General features: G+C 44.9%; 1 protein-coding gene across 4 annotated transcripts in view; it reads left to right on the forward strand.

The window, feature by feature from the left end:
- DNAJB6 (DnaJ heat shock protein family (Hsp40) member B6) overlaps positions 1-22,069 on the forward strand; it is a 58,401-nt gene extending 36,332 nt beyond the window's left edge. For 2 of the 4 annotated variants that reach the window (XM_064703902.1, XM_064703903.1), the window contains exons 9-11: positions 11,156-11,182; positions 12,332-12,535; positions 20,503-22,069. In XM_064703902.1, coding sequence (XP_064559972.1) covers positions 11,156-11,182; positions 12,332-12,535; positions 20,503-20,585 — 314 coding nt within the window. In that variant the 3' untranslated portion in view covers positions 20,586-22,069. Of the gene's footprint in view, positions 1-11,155; positions 11,183-12,331; positions 20,373-20,502 lie in introns of those variants that run through there. The other 2 variants (XM_064703905.1, XM_064703904.1) reach the window with 2 other exon arrangements.
- Positions 22,070-22,524: the final 455 nt, after the last annotated feature.

A 22,524-nucleotide genomic window follows, 5' to 3' on the forward strand; every position in this document is an offset into this window, starting at 1 on the left:
GCTCGTGCTGCTCTGTTCAGGGGAGGTGCTTGCTGCCCTGCACAGAATAGTTTCCAGTAGTGGAAAGTTCTTTTATGAGAGCTGTTTGTGGGGGGGAATTTTGCCTTGCGCCTCCCAGCTCCTCCTGAAACCAGAAATGAGCCCTTGGTTCACGCTGGGCTCTAGATTCAGATTGCTGTTGTGTTTTCTGGGTGTGGTGGCAAAATTACCCAAATTGTCAGTGTCTCTGCTGTTGGGTTTGGGCCTGGAAGGGGCTCAGAGCCAAGCTGGCAACTTGGAGCAGCTTTCATGGAGGTTAGATGATAGATTGTTAACAGAGGTCAAAGCCTCTTGGGTTTTCTATTTTTGTGACTATTCTGGCTAATCTTTTAAAATCTAGGTCCTCTAGATTTTCAGTTAAAACTGGAGTAGAGGTGGACACTCAGGTCTTAACTGAACTGTCATCAGTGTCTACTTATTGCTGTTATAACAGTGTGGTTTTATTTGTTGATTTATTTTCTCAATTGAATCCAGTGCTTTGAAGGCTTTTGCAAACAGATCCCATCTCCTGGAAGGCAATTTTGCTGCCCTTTTGGCTCCAATTCTGTTTCCAGTCCACTATTCGGTCTTGTCTAAGCAACTTTCTCCTTAGAAAAACAGTTCATGATTCTTTTATTTAGTATTTTTAAATATTACTGTAAATGGAGATTGTTTCTGTAGAGATACCAGGCTGTATCCAATACCAGCAGTTCAAGCAAGGTCAGAATTTCAATTGGAAAGTGACAAAATGTTCTCAAATGTGCAAAATCTGGGGCTATTTCTGTCAGTCACTGGCTTGCATGATACCAAATGTAGGTGAGCATCAGCCTTACCTGTTGTGGATCTGTTCAGGGTTGCTCTCTCTGTCACAGTGCTGTCTGCAGGACATTCCCAGCCCTGCAAAGGGACCCACCCTGGTTCACAAGGCTGAGCAGAAATGCTTTTGTGTAAATTGAGTTTGACACCTTCACACTCAGTAAAGCTCTTGGCAACTGTTTCTGAGAAGATTCTGAGTTTGCTGATGTTCAAGGAAGAGGTGGAGTAGCTCTGCTGGATGCTGCACTTTGGGCTGCTACAAAATTGTAGTTACACAGCTCAAACCACAGCAGCTTTGATACTTGTTTTTATAGTTTTTCAAATATTTATACCGTGATATATGGATCCCATTGACAAATAGTAACTCAAACATTCTTCCATAAAGCTTTCAGTGCCATTACAGAATTGCAGGAGATGAGGGTACATCTTTATGCTGGGTGATTTTGAGCAGAAGCTGGGTATGGCAAATTCAGGTGTTGAGTTGTGCAGTTTTGGGGGATGCAGCCTTCCCAGGTCACATCCACATCTCCACAAGAGCCAGTGGGCTCTGCAGTGTGCATTCCACCCTTCTGGAATGTGGAGCACTCCAGCCTCTCTGCCATTATGATAAGTTCTTAAATACTGGAGCCCCTTTTTTTGCTTTGGCCCCAGAGATTGTGGTTGCTCCTGTCCTTGGTGCTTCATCCCACGGCTCTGGAGGTGTGTGAGAAGAGGAGAAGGTGGGATGGTGCCACTGCAGCCTCACAGCATGGGAGCAGCCCTGGGGTGGCTTTCCTGGGAGGTTCATGGCCTTGCTGGTGCACCCAGAGGTACCAATGTCACTCTTCAAACTCTCCTTCTCTTTCCAAAACTCACAAAGCTCAATTGGTAAAGTCTTGCCTGCTCCCCCTGGATCTCTGCAGAAGGAGTGTATAAACTGACGATTCTGTTTCCAGGCACAAAAGAGAATTGTAAGTATTGTTAGTGTTGGGTGGTAGTCATGTTCCTGGTTTGCTCTTTGGGTTTTTTTCAGTTGAGAAAATCTTCGTTTCTGTGCTCTCTTTATTGGTTGTTCAGGTCAGAAGTTCATTTTGAGAAGCATACATGGAACAATTTATTTTTATCTGTCTAAATACCTGCATGTATATGTGTGTATACATTGCATTTATAAACATTGTTATTGACAGGATTTGAAAAATTGTATTTCTAAAAAGTGGTGAGTTTTAAAGTATGGATCTTGACTATGGGTGGGAAAGAAGGAATGTTTGGAAACTTTTGAGATGGATTGGAGATGCCAAACAACAAAAGTTGGTGAAGCTTGGGAGTCTCCTCTAAGGCCAGTTGTACAGGTTTCATAATTAAATATAGTATTCAGTCAAAACTACCATTGAATGTCAACTTGAAACACTATTTTTAAAAAAATTCAGGCTTGTCATTTTTGTGTCAGAAATGGAACAGCAGCTAACAACTTAGTGTTCCTGTCATTGGGAACTGGGTTTTGTGGTGAAAGTTCATGAAGTACTTTGAAACCTCCTGAGCCTCAGAAGAGATGTCCTGTTACTGTGAGCATGTGATGCTTTCAGGGTCATTTAAAAGATGATGGTCTCTGGAGCTCTGTAAATCAGGGATATGTGCTCACACTGGAAGATGGGATTTGCTTGCTGTAGTCCTACAGGGATAGATGGATGAGGAATAAATTGCATGTTGGGGGTATAATTGGAGAGGGCAGGTATCTCTTATTTTTTTGTAATTAATACGTGGAACCCTTAGTGTCAGAGCCACAGTGTCATATTTAAACCTCGGGGTAGAAGGGAGAATATTTTTCAAATGATGAACCTGAAAAGATGAGACCTTGCAAAGGGAGTGTGGACAGAGCAATATGAAACGTGGGGCTGCACTCACTGTCTCGTGTCTGTGATATTTCAACAGCACTAATAGCCATCTGATGAAAGTATAAACTCAGTGATTTTGTGCTTTTGCCAAATTACTATGGAAGTGTTGACAAAACAGCTGGGGAAGTCATTCATCACATTTTTCTGAAGTCACTCATGAGATTCTTTTCTTTTTAAATTTAACTGCATGGCTTTTTCTTGAGGTATCTTTTTTTTTCTTTTACGGTAATCCGGGTTTGCTGAACATTAAGGTTTTGAAGACGGGTTTAAAGCTGATAATCAATGGAAAAATATGTAACACAGCTGTACAATTTGCAAATTAGGGCTTGCTCAGAACTGTTCTGAAGTTGCTCCTTTAGTGAGGGCCACTAATGGGAATATAAGATGACGTCTTGATACTTCAACTCATTAGTTTTTAAGAGTTATAAAGATCTGTTGCAAAAGTAGAAGAGCACTTTTCCTCTGCTTTTGCTGTTTGAAGAGCTTTTTAATTAGAAGCAAATTTTGCTTGACCTGGTGGTGGAAACTCCTAGAAGGGCTGAAGACAAGAAGCAAAGTTTTGTCTTTGGGGACAGTGGAGGAGCTGTTTCATGTGGAACTGGGAGGTTCTGGAGAACAAATATGAGAGATGTGAGGGTCCAAGGGGCTCTGCTTGGGCACAGGCGCAGAGGAAACACTGGTGGGAGGCACCTCGTGTCTGAGTGCACCATGGAGGACCTGGCAGGGCTGCATGCACTTGCACTGTGGAATTTTTATTTCTTTGTTTTCCTCTAGTAATGAGTATAAAGTTCATTATAAGGGCTGGTTTTTCTTTTCTTTTTTTTTTTTTCTTTTTCTCTTTTTTTCTTCTCAGTAGGATTTTGGTTTGCACTTCAAATACAATTTCAAAGTGAAACTTGGGCTGCGAGGCTTCCTCATGACAGAGATGAAACCCACGGGGATTTCTGTCTGAGGTCGAAGTAGAGATGAGATAAAAAACCCCTCTTTGTTTCAGGACAGTTTGAGTTGGAAGAGATCTTAAAGTTCAGCCAGTTCTGATCCCCTGCCATGGGCAGGGGCACCTTCCACCATCCCAGGTGGCTCAGAGCCCTGTGCAACCTGCCCTGAACACTGCCAGGGATGAGGCATCCACAGCTTTTCTGGGCAACCTGTGCCAGGGCCTCACCACCCCCACAGTAAAGATTTGTTCCAAATACCTAATCTAAACCTGCCCCTTTCAGTGGTTTAAAGCCATTCCCCCTTGTCCTATCACTGTCTGCCCTTGCAGTATCAAAACAAATCAAAGAACTTGATGTCAGTGATACAATTCTGGAGGAAGAGGAGCCATGTAAGAGACAGACAGAGGTACAGGGTTCTGAGCTCCACCTCAGCCATGAGCTGTGTGAGGTGTTGGAGAGAGAAACCCCAGGAGCAGGAGCCCCTGGTACAGGATGTTAAAGGGGTTTGGGCACTTCAGTGTAGTGCTGTGCAATGAGACTTGCAGGAAACTGGGGTAGACCTCTGACATGACCCTGAAGAGTGTAGAAAATACAATCTTTTAAGTAATCTTGATTGCTGTTTAAAAATCAGGTCCATTTGGTCAAGCTCTGAGCTTGAAATCTTGCTAATTTGTATTTATATATGTCAAGCTGTGCAGCTCATTCCTCATTCTTTGCTTCCTTTCAAAATTCATGCAGAATTGAATAAAAGGCCTCTGCTTGATAAAGTCTTTTAAAATTAATAAAATTCCCTTTGAGCATGCAAATTGGGTCATCTCTCTGCTTGCTGGAAATGTGAGGATTCATGTTGTTACCTGCTGCCATTTGCATTTCCAACATCCCAGATCTTTAAGATGAGAGCAACTGGATTATCCATATGGATGCCCCGGTGTGCTTTAACAGAAGGAAAATAGCTGCAGGAAGCAGGTGTGCTCAGCCTGTGCCTTCTCTCCTGCTTCAGAAACAATGCAGGACCAATTCATTGAGCTTAAAAGGTTCTGATGAGGAAGTTTTGGCAGGAGGAGGTAACTCCAGGCTCTCCCAGCAACTCCCTCTCTTTGGGCCAGGCTCCAGAGCTGCTCCTGGTCCAACAGGAGTGGCTGCAGCCATTGATCCCTGATGGCCACCATGGGGAACAGCATGACCACATTTCCTTTCAAAGCAGCACCTTGTGGTTGGTGTGTGCTGAAAACTCACTTTATTTTACCAGTTTGTTGCAGACTGGGGAATCTTTGTGGTAAAAAGTGCCTTGAGTAGCTTGTGATGTGCTGGGAATGCAGGATTCGTGTTGGTACACGCTGAGCTGGGTGCAGGATATCATGGGGTTCTTGGGTGTGGGTGGGGTGGCAGGTAAAATCCACCTAAAGAAAAAAAGGAAAATCTAAAGTTGCAACTGTCTAAGGGAGCTGCTGCAGGGCAGGGAGGGTGAGAGAACCCAGTGTGGGGCTTTCCCTGCTCTGGTCTGTGCCACAGCTGGGCAGCAGCAGTGGGAGCTGGCACTGGAGCAGATGAATAGGAGGGCAGAAATGAAAGGAGCAGGTCCATTGCCAGCTGTTAAAGCCAGGAGGGCAGAGGGTGGCTCTGAGCATGGAGCAGAAATCTGCACTGAGCCCTGCCCTTTCCTGGGCACTGGAGGTGCTGAGCCAGGCCTCTCCAGCACAGAAATAGCACTCCATCAGCCTGTCCCTTTTCCCAAATCCCACACCCTTGTTTTTCCATCACTTCCCAGGACTTTGCCACCACCTCCCCTGCTGTCTCCTGCCACTTCTGGATTTTTTCCCCTTTGGCAGGAAATGCCTGGCTTGCATGGCAGGCAAGATAGCAGTGCTGGTCCTGGCCTGGGAAAGGCCAGCCCAAATCCCCTAATTATAAACTTAATATGAGTTTTTGGGTGGGAGCAGGGAGACATAACCCACATCAGAGTGCAGTGCCATCGGTGCTGAGAGAGCTGAGCTGACAGAGCCACTGCAGGATGTGAGAGAAGGGAGTGGGACACTGGAGCAGGATTCTGCAGGGCAGGGATTGGGAGCTGCTGGCATCTTCAGCTTCTACCCAGCTGAGCACTCCAGGCACCACTTTGGATAAATATTTCCTTGAATTCTGCAGGACAGGAGTCTCAGACAGACACCAGGAAACCCTGAATCACCTTGTGTTCTCTGTAACACCCAGTGCATTTGCTCTGGAAGGAAAATGATTGCCAATAACTGGTGAAAGACACTGATCTGTTGTGAGCTGACTCAAAACCTCGTTGTTTGCGCTGTGCTTTGGCTGATAAACGTCACTGTTGAAATAAACTCCCTCTACAGTTTACAAAAGTGACGGTGCAGATGGGGCAGCTGCTCCAGCATTCCCTGGATAGTTTCTCAGTGACTTCAGGCTCTTTCAGCTTTCAAAACTATGTGCATCTTTTAAATCAGAGGGTTTTAAAATGGCTGTTTTTTCTTGGAAGCATCACATCAAATAGCAAGAGAGAGATTTTTAAGGGCTGTCACTCTCAAACTCAGAGATGTTTTCCAAAGAGGGCTCAATGCAAATTTTGGTTTCTGTCGAGTCTGACAAAGCCAAGAGAGCCCAGGCTGGAGGGTTTTATAACTCCTGCTGAGCGTCACTGTGTTCGTGTTTCCTGGCATTTAGAAACAGGTTTAAGACCAATTAATCAGAAGAACTTGCTCAACATAGCCTCTAGTAATGGTGAGGGAGTATTTTCTTGGCTGAGCAGTTTCAGGAGAGGTGAGGGGTGTGTGTGTGTGCACGTGGTTTTGGAAAATACCCTGGGCTGGGTGTTTTATAATGAGCATCCGTAGTTTCCAACAGGAATTTAAAAAACTGATGATTTGGCAACTTTATGAAAACAACTTTCAAGGTGTGATCCCCTACATTCTGTGTTTTAGTAGAGTCACTTGGTCTCCTGCTGTCTTCTCTGTGCTAGCATACATTAGATTTCATAAGAAACAAAAGATCCAGTTGTTCTCCAGGATTTTTTCAGCCCACGGTAATCCAGGCCTGTGGACAGATCTGTTAGATGAGTTCTCAGGTTGAGCTGGTTCCTGTAAATCCTGAGATGTCCCAGCAACTGGTGGACTTCAGTCTAGGAAGAACACTGGTAGCTTCTGCCAAGGTAAATATTAATACCAGACCTGCTGTAACAATGGAAAAGTACACGGGTAGAAAAATCTTATCAACAGATTACAAAGATCACAGTGCAATCGACTTCAGATAAGTGTGTTTCAATGGGGATCTCTTTCTTTCACTTCTGATTGCTCCTTCATTGCAGTTCAGCTCTCTGCAGCAGCAGCAGATGTGGCTGAGTCATCAGAAACTCCAGGTCCTCTGTGAGCACGGGGTAAATTCCAAACCCTTGTAACAGGAGGGGGAGAGAAATTCAAGAAAAGCTCCCCTCCCCAGCTTTCTGCACTCTTTGTGGTGTCAGCTCGCATCAGGACCAGCTCAGGGGAGCCTCAGACTGGCTGAAGCAGCAATATGATGCCTTGCTCTGAGTTTACACTGCCCCTTAACTTTAGAGTCTTGAAGTAAGATTAGAAAGACACATTGCAGGCCATCCTTCAAAGAAGATTTGGGTGGAGGAAGCTTCCTGCAAGCCAATACCCGGGGGCAGGAGCTCAGCTGGGAGCTGTGGTGTCACTGGGCACAGCCCCATGTCCCTCACCAGCTGCATCTCCTGGTGCTGCCTGGGGCACCCGGGGCTCTCCGGTGCCTGTGGCCTCAGGGAAGTGTTCCTTTCCTGAGCAATCTGCTGCACCTGCTTTTTATTTCGTAATAGAGGGGGAAAACCCCAATTCCAGGTGTATTTCTTTGGTGTGGTGTGTAAGAGCACAGCAGGCAGCAGTGTGGGAAGTGAGCTGGTAAATGCAAATCAGCAGCTCCATCTCCTCAGGATGTTTACCCTGGTTTGTTCAGCATAGATCTGTCATTACTGTCCTGCCATTAATTACTGCTAGGATTTCAGTTCAATTCCTGGACACACAGGGGTATTACTTAAATAATATAAAAAACACAAATAATAATGGTAATCTGTGCAGGACTGTGAAGGGCTCCGGGACTCACCTGTCCCACCTCACCTGTCACAGACATCTTTTATGGAAAATCCTTTCCTTAGGATTTTTCCTCCTGAGAAGCTGACAGGCCTCAGGAACAAAATGTAAACAATAATTATCTGCTGCTGTGGAATGCAACAGGTGCATCTGGGATTGGTGTCATGTGGTTGTTTCTAATTAATGGCCAATCACAGCCCAGCTGGCTCAGACACAGAGCCCGAGCCACAAACCTTTGCTATCATTCTTAGCTAGCCTGATAAAATCCTTTCTTCTATTCTTTTAGTGTAGTTTTAATGTAATATATATAATGAAATAATAAATCAAGCCTTCTGAAACATGGAGCCAGATGCTCATCTCTTCCCTCATCCTAAGACCCCTGTGAATACTGTCACATTCATCTGCATGTCTCTGCCACTGTTTATATTCCTGTGTGTCATCCTCAGAATATAATACAGCAGATAGGATATAGTATAGTATTATAGAATATAATATCAACATAAACAGAACAGACAATTGGGGATTCGAGCATCATAAAGTCACCCCAGGACACTGCTCTATTGAGATAAGTCAGCAGACTGTGCTAAGACAAATGTCCAGGATCACGCACAGAGCCTTTGGTGTAGCTGGGGCTCCCCCAAGCCCCCACCTGGCGCGGGTTTGTGACAGGTTTGTACAATCCCCGTGTGACCGCGGGCAGCGGCGGTTCCGCTGGGACACTGGCGACAGCCGAGATTGCCCTCTGCTGGTTTATCCCAGCTCCACGGAGCCCTGTTTTCCACTGCCACGCAGCTCCTCTTTGCTATAAGGAGTTATTCCCCAGCCCTTTTCCTAGCTGTTAGCCCTAACACAGCTTTTTAGGATGCTGCAGCTCCTGTTTGGTTTTTGATTCCCTGTAAGCTGCAGTTCTCTGCTGCAGCACAAACCCAGATCTTAATTATTGTTTTTAAATGTTACTGGTAATGCCAAATCACTAATTTTCAGAACTAACTCTTAGAAACTTCTGTAACTTCTCCAAACTGGTTTTGCAAGTGAAGCAACTGCTAGGTTTTTAATTATTATTTGTATTAGTAGAATAAGATCCTTTGCTTAACACCATAACCTGGATGCTGATTCCAGCTGTCCTCAACAATTTCCCCCTTCCCTGCCCCAGCTGGGGCAGCTGCACAGAGCTGGCTGCTGGCCCTGAGCTGGGCTAAAAATAAGCTGCCAAAAAGGTTATTTTTAACCTGGATCAGTCCCTGCTGGGGTCACAGCCCGGCTGCCCAGGCTCTCACGTGGGTGTGGAGGAGCAGGGCATGGCAAGAAGGAGGTGTTGGGGAGCTGGGGGCTGTTTGAAACCTGAGCACTCCTGGAAGGTGCTCCTTGGGTGGATATTCCTGCCCAGAACTCAGGAATTCCACACCCAGCCCCATCCCCAATACCTGCTCTCTTCCTAAAAGCCATTTCAAGGACAAACATCACTGCTGACAAAGCTCCTGCAGAATTTCAGCACTTTTTGGTGGTGATGTCCTTTGTGGGTGACTTCTCCCAGAGTAAATTCTGGTCAAGTTTTCTACTTGCAGTAGTTCTGTCTGGCTCAAATGTTTGTAAATGTCTCTCAAGTAGAATGTCTCTCAAGTATGTAGAACAGGAGAGAAGAGTTGATGCAAATCCCACTTTAGTTTTGCTGTGCCAGGTGTGCTAAAGGTGGATGGTCAGAGGAAGGTCTGACAGCTCATGCCATGCATAGCACTGCAGTCAATTCAGTATTTAAATCACAGCTGATGTGATCTTGCACCATTTAACTAATTTCTGGTGCCATTCTGCTCTCTCACAACTCATCAGGGGGGAAAAGTTTGGGCAATTTTTTGGGGGTCTACTTATTGTACTAAAATTTGCCTTTGCTTTGGGGATATAGAAGACTGAAGGACTCTGTTAGGTGATCAAGATGGATTTAATCCTTTCAATTTCTTTAAGAGAGCTAATAAGAAAGATGAGAACAGACCTTTTAGTAGGACCTGTAGTGACAGGACCCAGGGTAATGGTTTTAAACTGAAGGAGGGCTGACTTAGATACAACAATGAAATGTTTACAGTGGGGGTGATAAAACACTGGCACAGGCTGTCCAGGGAGCTGGTAGGTGTCTCATCCCTGGAAACATTCAAGGTCAGGTTGGATGGGGCCCTGAGACACCCTGATCTAGTGGGAGATGTCCCTGTTTATTACAGGAGGGTTGGACCAGCTGAGCTTTAAAGGTTCCTTCCAGCTGAAGAGTTCTGTGATTGCAGAGGTTGTGCTGGCTCCCTGAGCCCAGAGCTGAGGAGCTGTGAGTGTGCCTGGCTGGGATGGCTCTGTGATGCACAAACACACCCAGAGCCTCAAGGGTGGCCTAAGCGTGTTTCCCATTCCTGCATCTATCTATGAATATAAATTTTAAACATACATTAAGCAGGACTTTGCACATGAAAAAGAAATCCATGCACTGTGTTTCCATGGGAGAGGAGGGATCTCCTATTTCTGGTGCACTGTAATTTGTTAGGAAGTGAACTCTCTTGACTGGCTTTTGTATGTGCAGCTGATGTAAACAGGTTCCATGTGCTTTCTTTTCTTAGTCTTGGCATTTTATAGGCTTATCTTCATAGGTAGTATCAGCTTGATACCTTCTTCAGTGCTGTTTGTATAGTGTGTAAAATCCTGTAGTCTCTTCTGGGTAATGATGGCAATTCTGCATCTGGCCTTCCTTGAGCTTTTCCTCACCCCCTGCCTCTCGTAGCTGATGTCCTGGTGCCACCCTGGCAGCCTCTCCTACTGCAAGGAGAACCTTACACAGCCCTCTCCTGCTGCAAGGAGAACCTCACACAGCCCTCTCCTACTGCAAGGAGAGCCTCACACAGCCCTCTCCTACTGCAAGAACCTTACACAGCCCTCTCCTACTGCAAGGAGAACCTTACACAGCCCTCTCCTACTGCAAGAACCTCACACAGCCCTCTCCTGCTGCAAGGAGAGCCTTACACAGCCCTCTCCTACTGCAAGGAGAGCCTTACACAGCCCTCTCCTGCTGCAAGGAGAACCTTACACAGCCCTCTCCTACTGCAAGAGCCTTACACAGCCCTCTCCTACTGCAAGGAGAGCCTCACCCCGGGTTTTACACTGGCCTGATGCAGGCAGGCAGAGACTAAATGCAGAATCCTTGTCCTGCCATCACTGGTGTTTCTGTGGTGTTTGCTTGTGCCTTTGGAGTGTGGGGGACTCCAGGGCACAAAAGCAGCAGTGTTGGGGTGGGGATGGACATTTGACCACTCGGGAAGGAGCATCCTCTGCTGACACCCCAGCACAGCCCATGGTGTGCTCGAGTCCTCCTCTGCTGCAGGGCCTCTGTGAAATGCACTGTGAAATGACTTTTTAAACACACCTTGCCTCCTTTTCCTCATGCCCTCAGAAGCATCTCCCGGTGTAGGATTACAAGGTAAAGACAACGCAGCCCGTTGTGTTTGGGAGGGGCACACACAAAGTGGGGGTTCCTGCTCTGTCCCGTCCTGCCTACGTGGAGCCTCCTTCATCTTCAAAGCATTTTCCAGCCATGAACTAAGAGCACACGCATTAGCTGGGAGCACACACCCCTCCCTGAGCAGCTGATGCCGGCCACATCCCAGGAAAAACTTCCAGAATATGACACACCACTTTTGATGAAAATAAAATGATGCCATATTTCATCAGCTCTATTAGAAGTACTTAAGTAATTGAACTAATGAAACTTTAAAAAGCCTTTAAGAGACGAATGTGGTACACAACTTTGTTCCAAGTCTTTCCCCCCTGCCCCCCTTATTTTCCCTGTTGACCATCTTTTGTTGGCTTTTTGGGATCTGTTTGTTTTCCAGTGTGTGGTTTTGCTGAGTTTTGTGTGTGTTATGTAGTTGGTTTCTCTGCTTTGCAGCAATGGTACTGCTACAGTTTCTTCAGCAAAGGAAAGTATCATCTGCAACACAGCATGAGAATGACAGGAGTATCTCATCTTTCATGCCACTTTTTGCAAACATTGGGTTTTATTTCCATTGTGTGCATTGGCCTGTGCTGTGTGTGCCTGCCTTGCCTCTGGGCTGTGTTCACCTCTCACAGCTTCAACATGATTTTTGTCCTCATGTGTTCCATCACACATCTCCACCATCCTTCCAGCTGTGATGTCCAACATCTGGCCCCTCTGAACCCATGCTGGCTCAATTCTTGTCCCACCACCCCTGTAGCCAGCTTGGGTATTGATCTCTCCTTTCCCTTTACCTTCTCCTTGAGCAGGGCTGTCCAGGTGAGGTGGGATGGGATGACAAGCTCTGCACAGAAATCCTGTCCAGGGCCATGTGCTCAGCTCCCTCACCCTGCCCTTTGGGAAAAGGGAACGGTGGCCCCCAAGCCTTCATATCTAGTGGACTTTTTTGGGTGCCACGATGGAGCTTTCTGCTCCAGACACTCCCCAGTCCGCAGACACCCAGGATTGTCCGTGACCAACCACATCCAAAACATGAGCTTTGTGACCCCAGCCCATTTCTGAGGGCTTTTATTCCAGGCTAAATGTATTCACTCTGGGTGCAGCTCACCTTTCTTGCCTCTGTTGCTTTTGCAGGGGAGGCAGATGAAGAAGCCTTTGCCGAGGAGTGCAGACGGAGAGGACAACACGCGCTGCCCTCCCAGCCCAGCAACCTGCGCCTGCTGAAGCCCCACAAGCCTGGCAGTTCGCCCCGCTTTGCACATTACAGTAGTGATGAGCTGGAAGAGCAGGACAAGAGCCGCGTTATGAGCAGCTTCGAGACCCCTATTTATTTATCAGGTGTGCACAAGCATGTTGGTGAAAAAGGTGCAGAGAAGGACCCATCACATAGTCAAAAGCCAAACGCAAAAAGCCACGCAAGAAGTTGGTGCTGTGTGTTGACTTAATGTTAGTGCCCTGGTAGATAATAAACAGCAGCTTGTTTGCCTTCATCCTGCTTTAGCTCTGATCTTCCATTTAGCCTAGATTCACTAACGCCCTGAGATATTTAAGGATCCAGGGCAAATACTGTTGTGCTGCTGAAGTGCCTGTGCTATTTGTTGTTAAAAGTGAAGGCATTTTAGAGGTTAACTCATCACAGTACTTTGCACATTCATTTACTTAAATTGTGCTTGGCTTCCTTGTCTAAGGAGAAGTTCAGCAAGTTGATACTATTTCTGGAAGCTGCAGTTTTAGTCAACTAGATCCTAATAGAGGAGGAGAACGTTCAGGCAAACGTGGCAACGTGGCAATTGTCCGGGTTATTTTTGGAAGTAATTAGTCCTTTGATATATTTCCAGTCTGTAATTTTTTGGCAATGTAGTCCAGAGGCTATCTTGGACAATGAAGTCCTCGTAATTACTTGATTTAATTGGAACCTGTGGTCAGAGATCATCCAGGACTGCAAGGACAGGTTTTTACGTGAAAGATGCCTTTCTACTTGGATGCCCAAAGCAAGGACCCTTTTCATTAGTGTGAAATCAGGGGAAGTGCTGGGAAGTGTGAGCCTATGAGGCTTCTCAGAGTAAACACAGCACATGAAAAATATGCACTGTATCCCAAAACAGGTGCTCAGGTACTCCCAGTGCTATACCAACTTCCAATGTGTTTATGAGCCTTTAAACCCAACAATGTCTTTTGGATGGAAGACCTAAGGATATTATGATAGACGGCACATTGAAAAAATAGAATAATTTAGATTAATATCTTCCTGACAAGTTGCTGTTTGTGTCTTTAAAGATGACCAAGTTGAATCTTTTCTTTTTTTAAAAAAGAAGAAAGTTACAGAGGCCTGAGTGTAACCTCTGGGCTAATGTCCTGAAGCCTCCCATGCCAGGGCTACAGGTTTGGTCTCCTGTGTCTGTGGCTGGCAAAACAAAACCTTGGCTCTGCCTTTGGGCACACAAGGGCCTCTACAATCACAATATTTTGCAATGGATTCCAAGGAGCAGCTGAGTTTGACACGCACTGTGCAATTTTTGGAGTAATTTTTAAAATTGCTTAGGTCTTTCTGCTGTGAATTTATTTATGCTCCAAGACGCACAAGTTTGCAATTAAAATTAATTTCCAGAAGTATTAGTGCAATCACAAATGCTCTCTTCTACCAGTAGATTGTGAGTTGCCAAAACAGACTCAGGGTGAAAACTTGATTGCAGTAAGACTGAGATTTTACTGTTGCTTTAAATATTTTGCCTGCTGTTCCTCTGATGGACAGGGCTGCTGAAGGACTGGTCGAGTCAGTCATAAAAACCTACGTGAGTGTCTTAATCCCTCCCTGGGGAGTGTGTGCACGAGCCCTGGCCAGAAATGCCATTTCCCTTCATGGGTGTTCACCTCTGCTGAGTGCCTTGCCCAGCCAGCAGCTTCACCAGCACAGCTCTGTGATTCCAGAGCGCGCTCGGCTCGCTTGGCTTCTCACCGATCACTGCCGTGCTTACACGGGCCGGCGTCGGGAGAGAACGGCATCCTTTCTGCCTTGCTCCAAAGCCCTCTCAGCTCACTGGGAAACAGCTGAGTTCAATGGCCTCAATCCAGGTGCAGTTCCACCTTGAATCAGTTGTTTTTGCCACCACCAGTGTGGGGTTCTTGACAGCAGGGCCATGCAGCAGTTTTAGATGTTGTCCCAGTTGGAGCATCTCAAGCGAACCCTCAGTCATTGATGATTCACCTGCAGTGAAGTGGTTTTCTTTTCCCAGCTCTAGGAATGGGACTGTTTGAGTTTTGATTTTTAAGTCTGTAGGAAATTTAAATGAAGGAGAAGGGGATAGGTTTAATCTTGACTATGTGGTGGGAATCCCTCTGGAAGTGGCATCTCTCTAGTGCCCAAGAGGAAAGGCTGGCCAACTCCTTTAGACTGGCAATATCCAGAGGTGAGATGAATCCTCTACTTAGAAGGATTGCCAGTTATCACAGTGGGTATTTAACTAAAAAATTGAGAGTTTAATTTAATTCTCCATCTACCATGGACGCTTTGTGTTTTAGTAGAAATTGCTCTGGAAACTGTTCTTGGTTCCATAATGGCCTTTTAGAATAAAACTTCACCTCTTGTGCTCTGAAGTTGCTGCATATATCAAACAGTTCTCTAGCTCCAAAAAGGAATTTTTGAAATAAGAATTCAGACACTGCAATTGATGTGCTCCTTGATAGTGTGATATACAGCTGACTGTGCAAAGTGGTGCTAATGCCAGCAGAGACCTGGGGATGGCAGCTGTTAATGCCAGAGGTAGTGATAACTACCCCTTAAAAACTACTGCTTTAGATTTGAGAGTTTTCGCCTTCATCCAGCAAGAATGATTGAAATGTTTAATTGTTCAAATAGCAAAAAAAATATGATACAAATTTCATTGTTTGGAAGATAATATTGCAAGGTTTGCTCTTCCTTTTCAAAGAAATAGCTTGCATTAACCTACAACTTACAACATTAATAATTCATTTTTTGCTGCATTTTCATCTGCTGGCATCTGTGAAGAGGAAACCACTCTAAAAGAACTAGCTTAACTAATCTTGATCCTTTCCTGGCATGGTTTCCTCTGCTGGAAAGTTGAGCTGTTTGTAGTTCATTTCATCTTTAATTCAGTCTCTGTTTCTTTTACCAATGTGCAGTTTCCTGAATTACACTTTACTAACTAGTAACAGTGATGTGCTTTGTTATCCAAACTAATTACTTTATTATTCCATCACAAACTTCCTTTTGGGCATGTATTGGAAAGAGAAAGGAAAGCAAAGCCACTGATTTTTGTGGAAGTCTAACACATGAGGAGGGGCAGAGATGGAGTTTTCCCTCCCTTTGCCCCACATCCCCTGGCTGTAACTGTGCAAGTGGGATGGGATAACAGCTGTACCCGTGTGGAGCAGGGCTGGGAAGGCTGGCTGGTGGATTTAGAGTCTGGCTGGTGGATTTGGAGCCTGGCTGGTGGATTTAGAGTCTGGCTGGTGGATTTGGAGCCTGGCTGGTTGATTTGGAGCCTGGCTGGTGGATTTGGAGACTGCCTGGCTGCCCCCATGTTTAGCCCAGAGCTGCCTTCACTCATGGTGTTTTGGCTGCTGGTGCAAAATCATCTTGTTATCCATGCATTATCTTGTTACCCATCAAAGGCAGCTGGGCTGTGTGTGGAAAGGCTTCCATGGCTGCAGAGCCTTGCAAGCTTTTGCTCGCCATTTGGGAGTAAAACCTTGGAAATCCATTCAGTGCCGGTGTTACCCTAATTAACAGGAGGCAAACAGGTGGTGTCTGGCTTGGTTTGTTCTTGTGGCAGTTCTAGGCAGAATTGGTAAAGAAAATGGTGTGGTGAGCAAGCAGGAAGAGGAAGGCCCCTGCAAGCTGCTAAAGCTTTTCAGTCCCCTAAAACATCAAAGCTGGGATTACATCACCAGGTTGGCCAGTGAAACTGGAGAACTCAGCCCTTGGATTTGACAGTGTGGATAATTGAATAGTGGAGCAGCATACCTAGACAGGGTGGGATGTTTTGTCACCCCAGGCCTTGACTGAAGGCTCCCTCTCCAGGATGCTCCGTGGCACAGGCAGGAGCTGTGGGTGAGGAGAGGAATTAGTAGGTGAGGTTGTGCTGTGTGCTGGGCAGTGGCTCAGGCTGAGGGGAGGGGATGTGAAAGTGCAAAGTTGTAATTGCAAATTGAGTCACACATGAAATTATACTTAAGCTGTGATCTGGGGTGAATTTTTACAATGGCCTGTGTGAGTGTGGTCAGTATAAAATAACAGAGGGTGGCTGCAATTCAGAAGTAAGCCAGCTGCCTTTGAAATAGCAGTTTATTGTTTTGACTAGAGAGAGATTTCTAAGATCAGAAAATTAGAAAGAGCACTACAAGAACCCAGCTTGAAAGTGCCTCACTGCCCTTTTAAAGCTCTGTGGGTGTTGAGGCCTTAGCTGCTTCCATGCTTTGAAAGGAGGCCACAATCTTTGCAAAAAGTTGGTAGATCTTGGAGAACATTTTCTTTGGAACTTAAGCAGAAATTGTGAATCTCTCCCAACCCCAGCCTCAATGTTTCACTCTGAAATTGGAAGGAGGCTCCTCCAAAGTCTTCACCCTGGCAAATCCTCTATAAAAATCGTGCCTTTATTGCTCACTGGTGTGGGTCAAGCAGCAGCAATGCTGGGTGTTGATTGTCAGCTGTGACTGAACACCTTGTTTCCTTCTGCTCACTCCTCCGCTGCTCTGTGCTGGCACAAGGAAGGTGGGGCAGACCCGTGGCCACTCTGTGCATCCTGGTAGGGCAGGCAGATGTCGGGCAGGGCAGGAAGAAGCAGGATGCCAGAAATGCACTGGGTAGGAGTGTCTTCCCCAGGACATTTGGGCTGCCCAATGTGTTCGCCTCCCTTGCAGCTGCCACCCAGGAATGTGATGAGTTTCACAGCCAGTGACTGAACAAACTCGTGACTTTGGGAGGTGCAGATGGCAGTGAAGTAGAAAGCCAGAAGGAAAGTCAATCTGGGACACAGCAGAGAAGCTTCCCAGTTTGTTTGGGTCCTTGTTGAGTGGTGGTTGAAGGAGTTGCACCTAAGTGTTTCTGGAAGTTGTTTTCAGCCTTCAGCAGCTTCATGAAAGCTGGAATAGCTCCTGAACGTGCTCCTTATGGCTCTTCCTGAAGTAGAAGAGAAGGGGATGACATGGAAGGAGTGGGTTAGCTGATGCTGTTTGTTTTAGACAAGAATTATCCAAGCAGTAAAGCAGGTGTAATTCCAACTGGTGTGGATTCTTGCTTCACCCATCTCTGCCCCTGGCAGCTGACAAAAGCAAGAAATCCCAACTTAGGGAGATTTCTATCTGCATTTGAGTGACTCTGTTTTCCAAACGTCACAGCTTGGCGAAGCTCTTGGTGACCTGTTCTCCCTCTGCCCCGTGAGGCATTTCTAGAGTTTGGGTGGCTAAAGATTGCTGTTGAGGGTGGAAATGTGAGCAGCCTTCTCCAAGGCCAGCACAGTTTGGCTGAAGCCAGGTCAGCCTGGCACTTACTATGGGAAGTTTCTATGGACACTTTGGGATGCTGGCGACTCTCCAGGCTCACTGCAGAGTGATCGGTCACGGGGTTGCTGCTTTCTAATTCAGATTTTATTGCCTCATGACTTTGGGGCTAGTCTTGTAACCAAGGCAGCTAAATATACTTTTAATTAGTGCTGGTTGAAGTATTGGAGTGAAATAGGCATTGAAGGGTTACATCTTTAGTGTGCAATTCTTATTTATCTTAGGAGCTGCTTCACTTGTTTGGATCAGGGTTTTGGCTGTTATCACCCAGCATCGCTGGAGCAACAGACTGGCAAAGTTTGACCTATCCTTTCTTCTTAGGTGGGGGTAGAAAAGGAAATGGCAGACAGTGAAATTATTTATCACAGCAGGCTCAAAACAGAAAAGACCTGGCAGTTTTCTCTTGAGGAATACTCTGTGTTTGTGTGTTATCTCCTACTTTGGGCAATCTCTTTCTGTGTGTCAGTGATAACGCTTGAAAGATTTCCACTTTTCAGCCTTATCAAACCAGAGGCTGGTAGGAGGCCATGTTGTCAAATGCCTAAATATCTTCATACCACAATATTTTAACATTTGAGTTGTTTCATTTATAAGACAATAAATTATGTGGCATTCACTTCAAGTCATAATTTACATTGACTCAGTATTTTTAAGAAACAGTTGCTAGAATTGCTTTCAAAATCTCAAGCATTTGAAGAAAATGGGAAAAAGTATTATGATATAAAACAGCAGCATCAAATGCTATCATGCCTGGATGTGGAAATCTTTTAGAAATACTGACACTGTTTTCAGAATGAAAAATGCAAAAAATTATGAAGCTAGTACCTGCTAGGGTTTAATGATCCTTTCCCAAATATCTGTGTGATTGTTTCATAGTTATTATGTGAGCTAGTTCTGATCAACTGATATGATGCTGGTTTTCCTTCCAGTAAAGGGAGGAATCCTCTGAATAACACCCCCAGATGACTGATTCTCAGGAATCAGGACATCTTTTCCTCCTCCTTTGTGGGAAAGCAGGGAAATGCTTGAGTCCCTCAGGGATGGGTTCCTTACTCAGTGAATTGAATGCAAAAGAATCCTATTTTTGGTGATGTGCAGGTGACCAAGGGGCTGATGTGGAAGGAAACTTCCTGGATGGAGTTCCTGGTGAGGAGATGTTCACACAGTGAACAGGGACAGGAGTTTAGCTCAGGAGGTGACAGAGTGCAGGGAAAACCCAGTGTCATCTGCAATTCTGCTAAGCACCACCAGTTTCTCTCTTCCTTAAACAAGAAAACTGGTTTCCACTCTAACTTTGTGCAGGCTGATCGCTCATGGCACAATTTCTAAATAAATATCCTGCCCCTTGACTCAGGTAATTACTAAAGATGAAGTCATGCTGTGGGTGCAGCACAGGAGCTAGAGTGATAACCTAGAACAGTTTCCCATTGCTGCAATGAATGTATTTCCTCTAAGCTTTTGGTAATGTCTCAAATGGTTTTAGCCAAAAGTCTTAGCTTGTGCTTCTCCCCAAGTCTTAAACTTAAACTGAAGAACTTCAGCTCTGCTGTGGGCACATCTCTAACTGTGCTTGGGAGGAGCTCTGCTGAGGAGCAAACTGCAGCCACAGTGTGGCTTTGTACTCCCCCGGCCTCCCACCACTTCCTTTTCCTGTCTTAATTTTGCTATTGAAAAATTGATGAAGAACCAGGTGCACTGGTGAAACTGCTCCCTTGGGGCCATCTCTGCCTGCCTGCTGACAGGACAGAGGAAAAAAAAAGAGATTTCCATAGAGGCAGAGCTGTGCCTTTCCACAGAGCCATTCCTCTGACTCCCAGCCCTGCCTCTCAGCTGGATTGCAGGGGCTGCTCTGCTCTGTGCCTGCCCTGGCCACTGGACTGTGCTGATTTCCAGTGACAGAGCACCACTGAGCTGAAAGATCCCTCCAGCTGCCTCAAAACATCACAGAGTGATTGTCTGAGGGAAATGTTTACTGGCTCTCAGTTTAGATTTATGAGTGCGCCCAGGTAGATGTGGTGGCTCACACAGTTCACTGCCCGTGCAAGTCTGCCAGCAAGTTGATTTTACTGCAAGTTTGGAGGAAAAGGTGTGATGCTGAGCACAGACCTGTTTTACACACATCTCTGTGGGGGTAATAAACCATTGGAATGATGATCACATGGCTGGAAGCTTGTGCCTACTGAACCTGTAGCAAATAATTGTTGCTTGAACTCAATGCTTTCATGCACCATTGGGGCTGCAGTTGAATATAACCTGTGGTGCATAGTTAAGCATGAGCAGGCTGATGACCAGCATATAAAATATATATTGGTAAACACTGAGCACCTTCTTATTTACTCAGGATTCTTGGCATTCCCTAGTCTTAAAATGGAAATGCAAATATAGTGGTAACTCTGACTATTGTGAGCAGGAAATGCCAGTACTTAAATTGCTCCTGCTGCATAAGTCTTATTTATTGCTTCCTTTTTGAAAATTATTCTGGTTTTGCATGTGCTCTAATTTTGAAGCTTTTCCTGAATGGCTTTGAAGTATTTTGAAAGTTCTCCAGATCTTTTAAAACTTCAAAGATTGGTAGTATTTTCTTTCTATCCTATGTAAGGGATACAGTAGAATGGGGGATATAGTGGAAATGGCAATTTAAAAAAAAAAACAAAAACCAAACAACACATTAGGAAGCCAGACCTTTTCTTTAATATTCTTTAAACCATTCAGAGAACATGTGCTTTTGCTAGAGAGAAAAGTCTGTGAATGCTGTGAAAAGTGTTTTACAAGCCATGTTTCCTCAGGATACAAAGAAGGCAGCAAGAGGAGGAAGCAGAAGCAGAGAGAGGAACTGAAGAAGAAGAAGTCAACCAAAGCGAGTTACTAAAATGGACTTCTCTGCTATGCCAATACCTTTAAAATAATGACAACAACTTCATGTACCTTCGAGCACACCTCTTTTTTGTGTATATTTTTTGATTGTTCACACTGCTACCAAGGAAGTGACTCATGTTTAAAACTGTACTAAAATTGCACTATGTTATTCCTTTTAGTTTCACGGAGTGGCTTTCTTGCCCGTTCAGGTTGGGGAATTCAGACGAGGCAGGTCGTGGTTAGACTGTGTCATGTTGGAAGATTGGAAAGAGTTACAGAATTTCTTACCTCTTCTTCCCTGGGACTAAGGCAACTCTAGCCTAGTGTTTGTTATTTGTCTTGTAGGATATAAAAGGCAAATGCCTGCTTGTTTGGTCACTGGCATCAAATCAGGCCTGTTGAAAGAAGAGTCCTGTTCACTCATGTTGTTGGGAGTGGGACTGAGACATGAGCTCTTATAGGGTAATTTATGTGAGATTAATAAGTGACTGTTATGGTTGGGTTTTTGGGTTTTTTCCCCCAGGCTGGGCAGTTCTGTCCCTATTAAAATGTACCCTCATATTAAATTGCATCTTGAAGTTATATTTTCAGATTTTAAGTAATGATGGTCTCCTGTAAGCACTCCTACTGATTTCTTTAGGCTTAGTTGACTCCTGATGAATCATTTAGTGAAATCATTCCTTGTTTTAAAAGTTTATTTTCAGAACCTAGAGACAAATGATCCAAGTGCTACTTTAAAACTGCTCTTTGTTTCTCCTGAGTAGGTTTTAGATAACAAACATTTTTTCAGCATCCGTTTTAGATTTTATCAACTTGTTCTGCAAAGAACTTACACCTTTATGTATGAAAGCATTTTGCATCGGTTTTATTGCAGGACTATTTTTTTTTTTAGCTTGAAAAGATGTCTTAGATTTAAAAGAAATACATATTTCCTGGCAAGATGACTTCCTTGCTTCCCATACTCGTCTCATGTGCATGACACATTGCTGCTCTTAACCTTTTGGTGTGTACAGAGCCCCTCTGTTGTTGCCTTAAGCATTCACCTGCATGTTTCTTGTCAGTGTGTTGTCTCCTTTTTTAACCTCCAGGTAGGAGTTAGCAGCTTATGGTTTTGTTTTGTTTCTTTTGTCTTCCTCTTGCCAATATGTTGTTGATGTAACAGCCTTAAACCTGGCAATATTGAAAGTCCACAGTTCCTGGAGAAACTCACTCATCCTAACGTTTCAAAGATGCAGGAATGCACATAATGATGGTGTAAGAGAGGAGCTAAACAGAAAAGCCAAAGTCTGCATTCTGGCATGGTTTGATATAACAAATTCTGGCGTCTCTGGTATCTGAATGGTTTAGCTTCAATTACCTAATGTAACCCTCTGCAGGCACCATATAACACACAATAACCATTTGTGAACTCTCTTAGGGTCTGTAAATTATTGTTAAAATTAAATAAGGACTGAGTACCGGTTTTCTGTCACTTAAGTACCACTTTTTTTTTTTTTTTTGTGCAGTGTTACTAATATTTAAAAATAAAGAAAATCTGCCTTTATGCTTTGTCCTCTTGCACTGTGCTGTAGACTGGCTTCAGTTGTCTGGTTCACTCCCATTAAAGTTCAGGCTGTAAGCGTAGGGGGACAGTCCTCATTCACACAACGCCCACCAGCATTCCAGGTAATTCCTTTTGTTAAATCCATGAGCAAGTCAATACAGTCCCTGTGTCAAATGGCTGATACTGGAAAATGAGGGTTCATTCTGGCTGGAAACATCACTATGAGGAGTGTGTGTATACTTCAAGCAGAGCTTGCACATTTGCCATGCAAGGAATATTCATCCTGGATAATGCACAACATTGAACTGCATCCTGGTTAGGTTGCTTTCCATATTGCAGGAGAAATGCCCCCATACAGATGTTAGTTTAAAGCTGTTATTGCTCATTTGCTGGGACACAGTGCATGCTT

The sequence above is a fragment of the Zonotrichia leucophrys genome, chromosome 2 (assembly GCF_028769735.1).
Source record: "Zonotrichia leucophrys gambelii isolate GWCS_2022_RI chromosome 2, RI_Zleu_2.0, whole genome shotgun sequence".
Lineage (NCBI taxonomy): Eukaryota > Metazoa > Chordata > Aves > Passeriformes > Passerellidae > Zonotrichia > Zonotrichia leucophrys.